The 13,665-nt window shown below is 42.9% G+C and overlaps 1 protein-coding gene across 1 annotated transcript in view; it reads left to right on the forward strand.

Annotated features, from left to right (window-relative positions):
- Nucleotides 1-13,665, forward strand: part of LOC124139581 — a 113,737-nt gene that overhangs the window by 32,940 nt on the left and 67,132 nt on the right. Inside the window, exons 22-29 of the mRNA XM_046506757.2 lie at nt 725-1,089; nt 2,550-2,582; nt 2,910-3,012; nt 4,590-4,817; nt 5,559-5,715; nt 8,134-8,249; nt 9,089-9,337; nt 10,599-11,644. Of these exons, the coding sequence (XP_046362713.2) occupies nt 725-1,089; nt 2,550-2,582; nt 2,910-3,012; nt 4,590-4,817; nt 5,559-5,715; nt 8,134-8,249; nt 9,089-9,337; nt 10,599-11,644 (2,297 nt within the window). The remainder of the gene's footprint in view (nt 1-724; nt 1,090-2,549; nt 2,583-2,909; nt 3,013-4,589; nt 4,818-5,558; nt 5,716-8,133; nt 8,250-9,088; nt 9,338-10,598; nt 11,645-13,665) is intronic.

Consider the following 13,665-nt stretch of genomic DNA (forward strand, 5'->3'; position numbering starts at 1 on the left):
ATTAAACAATCTGGTCCTGCATACACTGAAGGTGACTGAAGTTTTATCTTTCTTCAAATCTTCAAGGTCAGAATGAATGGGTGCATAAGTGGCTTGTAGAGTTTTAGATAATGTTTGTCATTAAACAATATATCACGTGACCAACCACGGGTCCGGGTAGTCCTGTGGGTACCCAACTCAGTACCCCCTGGACCCGATTACCCGATTTACCCATCCAAGCCCTAGTGGCTGAATGTATCAGTGGCAAGGTTTGGTGTCTTGCTTGATAGCATGTCATCTTTCCTCCATTTGGATCGATGCCCACACTATCAATCACTGGATACCAGGGTAGCTTAGTTGTTAAAACCATAAATATAACCATTCTTGCTCTTTCAGTCATTCTACATTGGATACCCATGAAGATCTGGGGTAGAATAGGTCTTCAGCAACCCATGCTTGCTGTAAAAGGCCACTATGCTTGTCGTTAGAGGCGACTAACGGGATCGGGTGGTCAGGCAAGTCATCGTATCCCAATTGCGTGGATCGATGCTCATGATATTAATCACTGGATTGTCTGGTCCAGACTCGATTATTTACAGACCGCTGTCATATAGCTGGAATATTGCTGAGTGCGGCGCTAAACAACAAACAAACAAACAAACATTCTGCATGGTCCACACTATTTACAGCTAGACTATTGCACTCCAGATATTGTTTTCAACCACTGTGACCAATCTGTTGCCAGCATCGCCCGGGACAGCTCTTCCTGCGTGTGGGGCAACGTCACCGGCTGCAACACTCTCCAGCGAACTATCTTCAGCCTCTCCATCACAAACATCTTCCAGACAAGTCTGTCGCTCACCCTCCAAGACACCACAAGGATGCCCTTCTATGACCTCATCATCAACTTTAACTCCAAGGTCACTCTGGCCCTCACCAATCCCACCTACAATCATCTGGATCTGTGTTTCGCTGCCAAGGCAACGGCGTCCGAGTTCGAGCGGGTGTTTGTGACGGCTGGAGTTGATGGTCTCGGGTTTGAGAAAGTGCTGGTTCAGCGAGGAAGGAATATGTTGAAAAAGTTCACGAGCCTTGCTTGTAATGACTTTGGTGAGTTATCGTGTTGGGTGAGAGTGGCATTGAGAAATTGTAATACTCATATCCAGAGGAGTACAGCTGGCACCACCGTTAGCTATGCAGAATTGCATCCTGTATGATTGTGGTTGGAATACCAGTTGTCCTAAACATCCAAGACCTGCATCAGGTCAGGTTTACCTCCTACATCAAACTGGTGTTACTACTAGAGGGTGGGTCAAAGGGTAAATTGGAGCCTGTCAAGGGTAAATGGGTGCCTGTCAAGGGTAAATGGGTACCTGTCCAGGGTAAATGGGTACCTGTCCAGGGTAAAAGGGTACCTGTCCAGGGTAAAAGGGTACCTGTCTAGCGTAAATGGGTATCTGTTGAGGATAAATGGGTACTGTTGAGGTTAAATAGGTGCCTGTCCAGGGTATATGGGTACCTGTCTAAGGTAAATAGGTGCTTGTTGAGGGTACCTGATACGTGTCGAGGGTAAACTGGTACCTGTCGAGGATAAATGGAAACCTGTTGAGGGTAACATGGTGCCTGTCATGGGTAAACTGGTACCTGTCATGGGTAAATGTCTTCCTGTCTAGGGTACACAGGCTCCTGTAGAGGGTAAATGGGTGTCTGTCAAGGGTAAATGGGTGTCTGTCAAGGGTAAATGGGTGTCTGTCAAGGGTAAATGGGTGTCTGTCAAAAGGGTAAATGGGTGTCTGTCAAGGGTAAATGGGTGTCTGTCAAGGGTAAATGGGTATCTGTCAAGGGTAAATGGGTATCTGTCAAGGGTAAATGGGTGTCTGTCAAGGGTAAATGGGTGACTATCAAGGGTAAATGGGTGTCTGTCAAGGGTAAATGGGTATCTGTCAAGGGTAAATGGGTATCTGTCAAGGGTAAATGGGTGTCTGTCAAGGGTAAATGGGTGTCTGTCAAGGGTAAATGGGTGACTATCAAGGGTAAATGGGTGTCTGTCAAGGGTAAATGGGTGTCTATCAAGGGTAAATGGGTGTCTGTCAAGGGTAAATGGGTATCTGTCAAGGGTAAATGGGTGTCTGTCAAGGGTAAATGGGTGTCTGTCAAGGGTAAATGGGTGACTATCAAGGGTAAATGGGTGTCTGTCAAGGGTAAATGGGTATCTGTCAAGGGTAAATGGGTGTCTGTCAAGGGTAAATGGGTGTCTGTCAAGGGTAAATGGGTGTCTGTCAAGGGTAAATGGGTGACTATCAAGGGTAAATGGGTGTCTGTCAAGGGTAAATGGGTATCTGTCAAGGGTAAATGGGTGACTGTCAAGGGTAAATGGGTGTCTGTCAAGGGTAAATGGGTGACTATCAAGGGTAACAGGTACCTGTTTGTGTCTGCAACCTTGATCTTATTGGTATCATTCAATCTCAGTCTGGGTTAGAAAGTTTGTTGACAGTGGACAGTGTCTCGTGGTTTATTTCCACAGTAGCACAAATTTGAAGCAGAATAACATTCTCTTTCTTTCTTTCCAGACATCATTGATAAGGTCCTGACATACGAGGAAAGTGAGTAAACGTTTTGTACATGTAAAGTTCAAAACACCTTCCCAATATTCTTGATAAAGTGTGGGACTAAACTGATATTTGGTCATGAGATATTTATTATTGTTTAAACAATCTAATTATGTCAATAAGTATATCAAATATATATATGAAACAAATATATTGGTAACTTTTTTTTTCTAAGTTTTGACTTATTTTGAAAAAGGGAATAAGATATCTTCCTCAAGAAAGCAGTAACCTGCTGCCCTAGAATGGATGTTAAATAACACCCTGATTATAAGACATCGTCAGATATATATATATGGCCTGTCATGGATGTTTCTCCTGCAGCATCCTATGAGTGCAAGAAGTACATCTACCACTACAGCTCCATCCTGGTACAGAGCATCTTCAGTGGATTCCTGTCCATGGACGATACGACTGCCCTCTGCAGGTACAAACTTACATGACGAGTGTAAAGCCTTTGTTTGTTCAACGATGCTTTATTTCGGTATGTTGCCATATACGTACATAGTAAGAAGGTGAAATAAACAAAAGCATACTCAGCATACATGTACTGATAGTGATACATTATTGCTTCATAAAATATTTGTGCAAAGTTACGTTTACACTGAAATCTGAGAGACTGAGAATTTACCAAGTTTGATTACCAATCCATTTAATTTATAAAATAAACAATTCTACGTCACGTCATTTGCTTTGTGCACACAACCCAATTTCTAAAAATACAGGTAACTCCATGGCCTATGTGACTCTATATATGACCTTGACATTGTTTCAATAAACAACATATAATTGTGCATAAAAGTACATTAAACAAACAAATCATACTTTCACACATGCGATGTGTTAGAAAATCAATCTTTCTTTATGATATTAAACGCAAACATTTATGACACTTACTCTATGGGGCGTCAAAGGGACGCACAGTGAAAAACATGTGGGCTGCCTTGCAGCGCGAACTAAACGGGAAATGAGCTCAGTCTAAAAATATGGCTGATCAATTCACAATGCAAGAGAGATTACTCTAACGTAAATTATGCACCACTACAACGAGGGGAGATGACTCTCTTTGTGTATGAAGCTGCAAGCTCTTTCCCAGCGTGTGACACCCTCTCTGCGTACATCGCTGCCACCAGTGTGCATGGTTCCATTACAAGAATCTTGAAATTTCCCCCTCTTGCCCAAAAAAGAACGACAATATATTTTTGAATGGAATTATTGTGAATTGAGGACCAATCAAAACAATTTATCTAGGGAAAGAGACAGTCAACATTTGTTTGTAAATGTTTAAGTTTAAGTCAATGAATGGATGTGGCCACTTAACACTGTAGGGAGCTGTGGCTGGTGGCAGTGATAGTATAGAGAGCTCTGTGAACTGGCAAACACTGTGGGGAGCTGTGGCTGGTGGCAGTGATAGTATAGAGAGCTCTGTGAACTGGCAAACACTGTGGGGAGCTGTGACTGGTGGCAGTGATAGTATAGAGAGCTCTGTGAACTGGCAAACACTGTGGGGAGCTGTGACTGGTGGCAGTGATAGTATAGAGAGCTCTGTGAACTGGCACACACTGTGGGGAGCTGTGGCTGGTGGCAGTGATAGTATTGAGAGCTCTGTCAACTCCTCCATTGACCCCTGAAGATCCGGGGTAGAACCCATGCTTGCCGTAAAAGACGACAAAGCTTGTCGTAAGAGTCAACTAACGGGATCGGGTGGCGACAAAGCTTGTCGTAAGAGTCACCTAACGGGATCGGGTGGTCAGGCTCACTGACTTGGTTGATGCATGTCATCGATCCCAATTGTTTGGATTGATGCTCATGATATCAATCACTGGATTGTCTGATCCAGACTTAAATTTTTACACACTGCCATCATATAGCTGGAATATTGCTGAGTGCGGCGTTAAACAACAAACAAACAAACAAAAAAACAAACTCCTCCATCCTCAGCAGGATGTAACTGAAAACTAGCATGAAACCAAACTCACTATCTGGTTTTTCCAACTGTTTCAGAGCTGCCTCCATGATGGAAAGGGCCAACCACACCTTGGTGATGGCGTCCTGCTCAGCAGGTTTCCGACAACAGATGCAGTTTGCCAGCCGCCTCCTCACATCCACCGTCTCGGGGGTGTGCAAGAAGCCCAGGGTCTGCAACCTCATGCGTGCTCGTCACTGCGTCTCAAAGCTCAGCATCACTGTGTCCCACTATGGCCTCAACACCACCCAGGAAGATGTCTGCATGTACGTGAGGCCTGTGTGTCTGTCTTATAACACAACACCCCCTGAAGATCTGTGTCTATCTTATAACACAACACCCCCTGAAGATCTGTGTCTATCTTATAACACAACACCCCCTGGGAAGATCTGTGTCTATCTTATAACACAACACCCCCTGGGAAGATCTGTTTCTATCTTATAACACAACACCCCCTGAGAAGATCTGTGTCTATCTTATAACACAAAAACCCCTATAACACAACACCCATCGAAGATCTGTGTCTATCTTATAACACAAAACCCCTTGAAGATCTGTGTCTATCTTATAATTTAAATGGAGGCATGGGGGTTGCCCAGCCATCTAAGGACTTCTCTCTGGGTGACAGGCATACCAGAAACAGATCATATGATTGTGGGTTCAAATCCCGGTTCGACACAATTATGTTTCTAGGTTTGTCAGCACCATACCCATTCTCGTGGGTTTCACGGAGGTGGTAAACATCTAAGTTATACATCACTTCGGGCTTTCCTCCAACATTAAACTGACACACCATGAAATAACTGGAATACTGTTGAAGGCGGTATTAAACCCAACACACTCACTCACTACAAGAGAACAAATGTCTCTTTGAACAGAAACAATCTTCTTCAGCTTCTTGTATTATTAAGTAGTTGATTGATTAATAAAATTATTAAATAAAAAAATAATGGCATAAGAAAATTGAATAAGTGAAAGACTGAATTGTTTCCACTCAATGTGAACAGCGCCCTGCGTTCCACGGACAAGTGCATCGAGTACAACACCTTCCGCTGCATGGACGTCATGGAGGACTCCTTCAAGGCACGCTACACTCTGGAGCGGAGTGTCGCTCTGGACATCTGTGGGGGAGTGGACGAGAGTGCATTCATACCTCGATGCAAGGTGGGTTCCTTTGCTAAATTATACAGTTCATTATTTCTAGATTCAAGGCAGGTTGGTTTGTCTAATTAAGTAGTGTATGATTTCTGGATTCATAGATGGTTTATCTGAATAAGTAGTGTATGATTTCTGGATTCATAGATGGTTTATCTGAATAAGTAGTGTACGATTTCTGGATTCAAGGTGGTTTTATCTGAATAAGTAGTGTACGATTTCTGGATTCAAGGTGGTTTTATCTGAATAAGTAGTGTATAATTTCTGGATTCAAGGTGGGTTTATCTGAATAAGTAGTGTACGATTTCTGGATTCAAGGTGGGTTTATCTGAATAAGTAGTGTACGATTTCTGGATTCAAGGTGGATTTATCTGAATAAGTAGTGTATGATTTCTGGATTCAAGGTGGGTTTATCTGAATAAGTAGTGTATGATTTCTGGATTCAAGGTGGTTTTATCTGAATAAGTAGTGTATGATTTCTGGATTCATAGATGGTTTATCTGAATAAGTAGGGTATGATTTCTGGATTCAAGGTGGGTTTATCAAAATATGCAGTGTATAATTTCTGGATTCATGGTGGGTTTATCTAAATAAGTAGTGTACGATTTCTGGATTCATAGATGGTTTATCTGAATAAGTAGTGTATGATTTCTGGATTCATGGTGGGTTTATCTGAATAAGTAGTGTACGATTTCTGGATTCATGGATGGTTCCTATGTACAGATCTTCAGATTTGGAAAAATTACCCATGTGAAACACATAAAGAAGTACTTGAACTGTTTATGAAAATTTCTTAAAATATTTCAATATCTCTGTTACTGTAAAATTATTTTACGAGAGGTGTAGAGACATATAACTACAAGTTATTGCAGGATATTACAGCGATGGCCCACCTCCCTGAGGAAGGTGGGCTATGTTGAAAGAATGACAAAGACGCAACAGTGGATTTAATGGCCGAGGGTGTGGAGGTTCTAAAGGGCTACCCCAATTTAGAAATGGAATAAATAGTATTTATGTGGCGACTTGAGTCGCCAAACATATTTGTTAATATATAATTAATGGTAAGGCCCAAATGGCGGAAACGTCACAACCCGACCACAGCTGCGGGTCTAAATGGGAGCGAACGCCGCCAGGCCAAATTTAATTGTTAATATATACTTAATGCTACGGCCCAAATGACGGAAACGACGCAACCCGACCACAGCTGCGGGTCTAAATGGGAGCGAACGCCGCCAGGCCAAATTTAATTGTTAATATATACTTAATGCTACGGCCCAAATGACGGAAACGACGCAACCCGACCAACGCTGCGGGTCTAAATGGGAGCGAACGCCGCCAGGCCCAGCTATGTGGCAACTTGCGTTGCCAAATATAATTGTTACTAGATTCCCGAGTGAAAACCCGGGAAAGACTGGGTTCCAACTGGTAAGAAGGTAACCCAGTCTGGGTTCCCGCTGGAAAGCAGGTAACCGGAAACCCTAATTAGTATATATATCAATATAAATTATGATGATATAGGAGGTAGCCCAGAAGAACCACGCCACTCCACGACTTGTTTTATTCACATTGTCAAGATATGTACAATCTTAGAGAGATATATAATTAGATATGTACAATTTGTTGTGCCTGGTACCTGTCATAGACAATAAAATTGATGTACAATGGAAATGAGATAGATGGAGGCAAACAGGGCGGGCGGGTGGGAAAGCGGAGAGTGACAATGTGATGTACCACGGATTGACAGCTGAGTGAAAGTGAAGAGTAGAGACGGTTACGTAATGAAAAACCCAGTGATTACGTCACCACGAGATGGTTACGTAACTTCCGAGGACACGCGCGTGCGATGACGTAGCAGGAAGTAAGTAAAATTGTAAACATAAGATGATATACCTGCAATAAAAACATTTAGTCGCTAGTACTAAATGTAAATATATTTGGATGGCTAATTCTCCTCTCACCGCCATAAAGCTAACCAACGCTCTTGTAATATTGTTGGTTTGTTTGCCACCGCACTCAGCAATATTCCAGCTATATGATGGCGGTCTGTAAATAATCGAGTCTGGGACAGACAATTCAGTGATTGACATCATGAGCATCGATCCACGCAATTGGGATACGATGACATGCATCAATCGAGTCAGCGAGCCTGACCACCCGATCCTGTTAGTCGCCTCTTACAACAAGCATGGACACCTTTTACGGCAAGCATGGGTTCTGAAGACCTATTCTACCCCTGATCTTCATGGGTCTCTTGTAATATTGCCTGGAGGGAATGGCCTGATTAACTCTGCTGGTGAACTCTCCTGGTGATTAGTTAATTGTTACAAATCAGTTGTCATGTGTTTGAGGTGGCATGCGTTCCTGAGTTATCTACACAACCGTTAGGATATTGCGACTGTAAGGTCAACTATGTCAATCTACTGACAGGTGAAGAGCATGGAGTACGCTGATAAATGTTCCCCGAGAAAAGCGGAGAGATGTCTCAGGAAGTTTGTACGAAACGTTGTCACCTGGCCAATACTGAGACGAGGAAGACAATGCTCGTAAGTGTACCTACCCACTAAATGGTGTGACCCTGTTTCTGTATGTCCACACTATTGAGTGTTTTTAAGTGGTCACATAGGGACCGACCATTTGATAAAAGTTACTTCGTTGCAAGGTGTGTTTCTTAAAAAAATATTCAGGCTCATCCTATCAAAATTTTTGGCTTCAAAGATGGGCCTATGACCCCAGTTTTATGAGTTATGAATTTGCCATAATAACCACCCTGGTACTTGGAAAGTTGACAAAGGGCTGTGCTTATCAAAACCATAAATGACGAGTTTATTTTTTTAGATTGAGCGGTAGTGATCACTCAAAAGTCAATGAAATCTCTTTGATAATAGTTACTAGGCAACTATTAATAATGTAAAAAATGTGTGATATGCACAAAAATATATGGACTGTCATGTATTTTTTTCAGTTGAATATGGGGGCACTTATAAACATTGCTCATAAATTGGTGTAGAAGTTGTTCAGGGGTGCTTATTGGAGATAGAGCTTAAAAAGGCCTCTCAGGAGGTAACTCTAATTAGGTACTATTCCTTGTCAGATACCAAGTACGTGTTTGTAGGGAGTTCAACTGGGCCCAACACTGCCTCTAGAAGGGAGGTTACTCTAATTAAATATAATACCTTGTCTGATACAAAGTTTGTGTTTGTAGGGAGTTCACCCAAGCCCGACACTGCCTCTAGAAGGGAGGTTACTCTAATTAAATATAATACCTTGTCAGATACCAAGTACGTGTTTGTAGGGAGTTCAACTGGGCCCAACACTGCCTCTAGAAGGGAGGTTACTCTAATTAAATATAATACCTTGTCTGATACAAAGTTTGTGTTTGTAGGGAGTTCACCCAAGCCCGACACTGCCTCCTGAAAACTGCCCAGAGCTGTGTGGAGCGAGGAGACCAACTCTCCTTCAACGGCTACCTCAACAAGATGACAGCATTCTTTGGTGAACGTACCTGCAATGTTGCTGAGTACGAACAAGAGTGTTTTGAAGGTTGTGAGGTACAGGAGGCAGAGGAGTGCATCTCAAACCTGCACGTGCAGTTGAAGTCTGCGAACATGCTCGATGGATCTGCAGCTTGTGTGTAAGTAAACTGGTTCAAGGCCTTCATGGTTTGCGCAGTGAACTTAGCACTTGCAGCCAACAGACGGTGGCCAAAATTTATGGTACAGTTTCAGATGTGTTCATTACGAATGTAAATTTTTCAGTGCTACAACTCATAACAACAGCTCAGCTGACTCAATTTTTATGGTGTCTATCAAGGGTTCAGTGGATTGACTTGGGACTTTGGGTAGCCAATGTTAAGTGTTTGCTCTTTGCTCTGAATGCCAGGGGTATTTATGGCCATTCTCAGTCATTTTCTCCTCCCATACTAAGCTGACACACCGTGATATAATGGGAATACTACTCAAAATGGCGCTAAACCCCACCCACTCACTCAAGTGATGCAGGTCTCATATGCTTACCACTTTGGTGAAACCCACAAGCAAGGGTATGGTGCTGACAAACTTAGAAACATAATCGGGGCGAACCAGGAATCAAACCCATGATTATAGGTTTCTGACATGCCCAAGGGATGCAATCTGCATGGCAAATCACATCTTCCCGAGGCAAGTGAGTTAAATGACTATAAAAGTCCAGTTTCCACCCATGCCGAACTAGGCTGGTATTATGGAGTTACATTTTGGCTGGGCTAACGAGTCTATGCATAGTCCAATCAAAATCGTGCACCGAAATCGAAATCCGGTTTGTAAAATGTCGTGCAGATTCCTGTCGATTGCAGGACTTGCAAAGCATGTGCACCGCCTACTCGTTGTCAACAGATATTTTCTGAATCTTTTCATGTGATTTGATGCACTTCGATATGTAAGACCCGTTTTATCACAATATAGATCTTGATTATCAATTAGATCGTTTTGACTGGGCGCCACCATTTTGTTTGAAACAAATGCAAGTGATATGAGAGGTGGAATCTGATTGGTCCATAGGATAGGCTTAGAAGGAACATAACTCGTAATAACCACTGGTGGCGCTACGGTCGAGCCCAGGAATTCCACCCTAGTTCGGCAAGGGTGGAAACTGGACTTTTAAAGTCAGTTAACTCCCTTGCCTCGGGAAGATGGGCAAATCACAACACATTAGACAATAATTCCACCCGTTCCACCAATGTAGAATGAAATTTGGTACATGTGAAGCTAGTAGTAGGACTCCTTTTTAGCAATATTTAATTTATTTTCTTCGATTTGGATCCACCTGACACAAACCTTCTACTCTTTGTCCTATGTTGAATATGTTATTGCTCAGCTTTGCTTACAGTGTCATTACTCTGTGTTCCATGGTACCAGGGCCATCTCTGATGCCAGGATGTGCCTAACATCCAAGATGTCGCGGTGCCCAAAGTCACTGCAACTCCGTCTGCAAGGGAAACTGGACACCGTCCTTCGTGTCGCCAACCTCCACAATGTGGACTGCATCAACGTGTATAGATGTATATCTGACTTTGAGGGCTTGGCAGCAAAGATTTTTGGATTTTCCAAAAATGAACCAGAACATGACAGCAAAGAAGGTGGAAAATCAAGTAAAGAATCTGGACCATCTAGCAAGGAAAGCGGAAAGAACAGCAAGGAAAGCGGGAAAAATAGCAAGGAAAGCGGAAAAAATAGCAAGGAAAGTGGGAAAAATAGCAAGGAAAGCGGGAAAAATAGCAAGGAAAGCGGAAAGAATAGCAAGGAAAGCGGGAAGAATAGCAAGGAAAGTGGAAAGGAAAGTGGAAAGAATAGCAAGGAAAGCGGAAAGAATAGCAAGGAAAGTGGAAAGGAAAGTGGAAAGAATAGCAAGGAAAGCGGACAGAATAGCAAGGAAAGCGGAAAGAATAGCAAGGAAAGTGGAAAGAATAGCAAGGAAAGCGGAAAGAATAGCAAGGAAAGTGGAAATAATAGCAAGGAAAGCGGAAAGAATAGCAAGGAAAGTGGAAAGAATAGCAAGGAAAGTGGACAGAATAGCAAGGAAAGCGGAAAGAATAGCAAGGAAAGCGGAAAGAATAGCAAGGAAAGTGGAAAGAATAGCAAGGAAAGTGGACAGAATAGCAAGGAAAGCGGAAAGAATAGCAAGGAAAGCGGAAAGAATAGCAAGGAAAGTGGAAAGAATAGCAAGGAAAGCGGAAAGAATAGCAAGGAAACCGGAAAGTCAAGCAAAGAAGCTGGAAAAGGCAGTCATGAACATAGCAAACCGGACATTGACCTTGACCTTTCATCTTTGTGCCTGAAAGCTCGTGAAGCATGGGAATGTGTGAAGACAGGCCTACATCTGGTACCCAGCAAACACCGCCATCTTTTCAAGACCACACTGCAGGGGATATGGAACATTGTTGAACACCGCTGTGCCAATACAGGTAGGTAGAGAAATATATACCCTGTGATGTCAGTAGGAAGAGAAATATATACACTGTCATGCCAGTAGGTAGAGAAATATATACCCTGTGATGTCAGTAGGAAGAGAAATATATACACTGTCATGCCAGTAGGTAGAGAAATATATACCCTGTGATGTCAGTAGGAAGAGAAATATATACACTGTCATGCCAGTAGGTAGAGAAATATATACCCTGTGATGTCAGTAGGTAGAGAAATATACACACTGTAAAGCAGTAGGTGGAGAAATATACTCACACGCAAAAGAAGTCGGGTATGCAGTATACATGTTATTTATTTTCAACAGTAAAGACAAGAAATACTAATAGGGCAAGATTGAAAAATATTTGACTGAAGACAGTTTAATGGATTAAATGGAAGATGACATAATTGTTTTTTTCAAATGTTAAGGGCTTAAAGAGTTTCGGGTCAATACCCAAAATGTCAGTCAGTACCTTGTGTTACCACCATTAGCATTGATCACTGCCACGCATCTCCTGTACATTGAGTGGATTAGACGATTTGTGAAGGTCCTAGGGATCCTCCTGCACACATCCAGAGCAGCTGTGCGTAGTTCATCGGCAGTTGTAGGGACTGGGCGCACATTGTGCAGACGCCTTTGAACCTCATCCCACAAGTGTTCGATGGGGTTCAGATCAGGGCTGAGGGCTGGCTACGGTAGAACAAGGATGTTGTGTTGTTGCAAAAAGGCCATGGTAGCTCTGGCAACATGGGGACAAGCGTTGTCCTGCTGGAAAATGTGTTGTTGATGTGCAAAAAATGGAACAACGTGGGGTCTGATCACTTGGTCGATATACCGGTGAGCAGTGACGCTGTGTCCCCGGCCTTGACCAACATTCAGAAAGCACATGGGTCCAAGTCTTGCATTCTGTCCAATCCCTGCCCATATCATGATGCTAGGTCCACCCCATGGATCCCTTTCCAAAACATTTCTGTTAGCGAAACGAACACCTCGACGCCACCAAATTCTGACTCTTCCGTCTGCATGGGAGACACAAAAGCGACTTTCATCAGAGAAGATGATACGCCTCCACGCCTGATGACGCCATTTGCAATGACCCTATGCCCACTGAAGTCGTGCTTGTCGGTGCCGTGGTTGGAGAACAGGACAACGTGCTGGTTGGCGACATCTGAGGTTGTTGGAACGGAGATGTCGGATCACAGTGTCCCGGCTAATGAGTCGATTATGTGTTCCTATGGTCTGTCGAGCAATTTCACTTGCAGTTAGGAATGGATGTCGCTGGTGTTGACGGGTTATCTGCCAATCTTGTCGAGGTGTGGTGGCCCTAGGACGACCGCTCCAAGAAAGGTCCTCGGTGGTCTGGGTAGCATTGTATCGATGCAGGTGACGGTAAATTGTGGTTATGTTAACGTTGAAATGACGGCAACATCTTGGACAGACTCTCCAGCTTCCAAACGTTCAATAACCTAGTTTCTCTGAATTTGAGTTAGGCGTGGCATTGTCGACCAAGGAGTGGTAGGTCCAAGAATCGGCCACAGTGTTATACCCACAACAGTTCGTGACAGTTTGTGCATTTTCGATTTCGCAAGAAATAGCTGCATGATACCCACATATTCATTGAAATGGTGTGTTTTGGTGATTCATTTTTTATGTTGCGTTTTTACTCGGGGCTTCCAAAATGCAACCAAAAATATTCATAACACCATCAGGCTTCACTACATGCTAAAACTCTTATCAATTTATGGTTCCGTGTTTGTTACCTATTTGCTTAAAACCACTTGCGTTTCTTTTGCGTGTGAGTATATAAACCCTGTAATGTCAGTTGAAAGATAAATATATACACTGTCATGCCAGTAGGTAGAGAAATATATACACCGTCATGCCAGGAGGTAAGGAAATATATACACTGTCATATACGTAGGTAGAGAAATATATAATCTGTGATGTCAGTAGATAGAGAAATATACACACCTTCAAGCAGTAGGTATGGAAATATATACCCTGTGATGTCAGTAGTAA

The sequence above is a fragment of the Haliotis rufescens genome, unplaced genomic scaffold, assembly GCF_023055435.1.
Source record: "Haliotis rufescens isolate VD_foot unplaced genomic scaffold, xgHalRufe1.0.p SCAF_9, whole genome shotgun sequence".
NCBI classification, from domain to species: domain Eukaryota; kingdom Metazoa; phylum Mollusca; class Gastropoda; order Lepetellida; family Haliotidae; genus Haliotis; species Haliotis rufescens.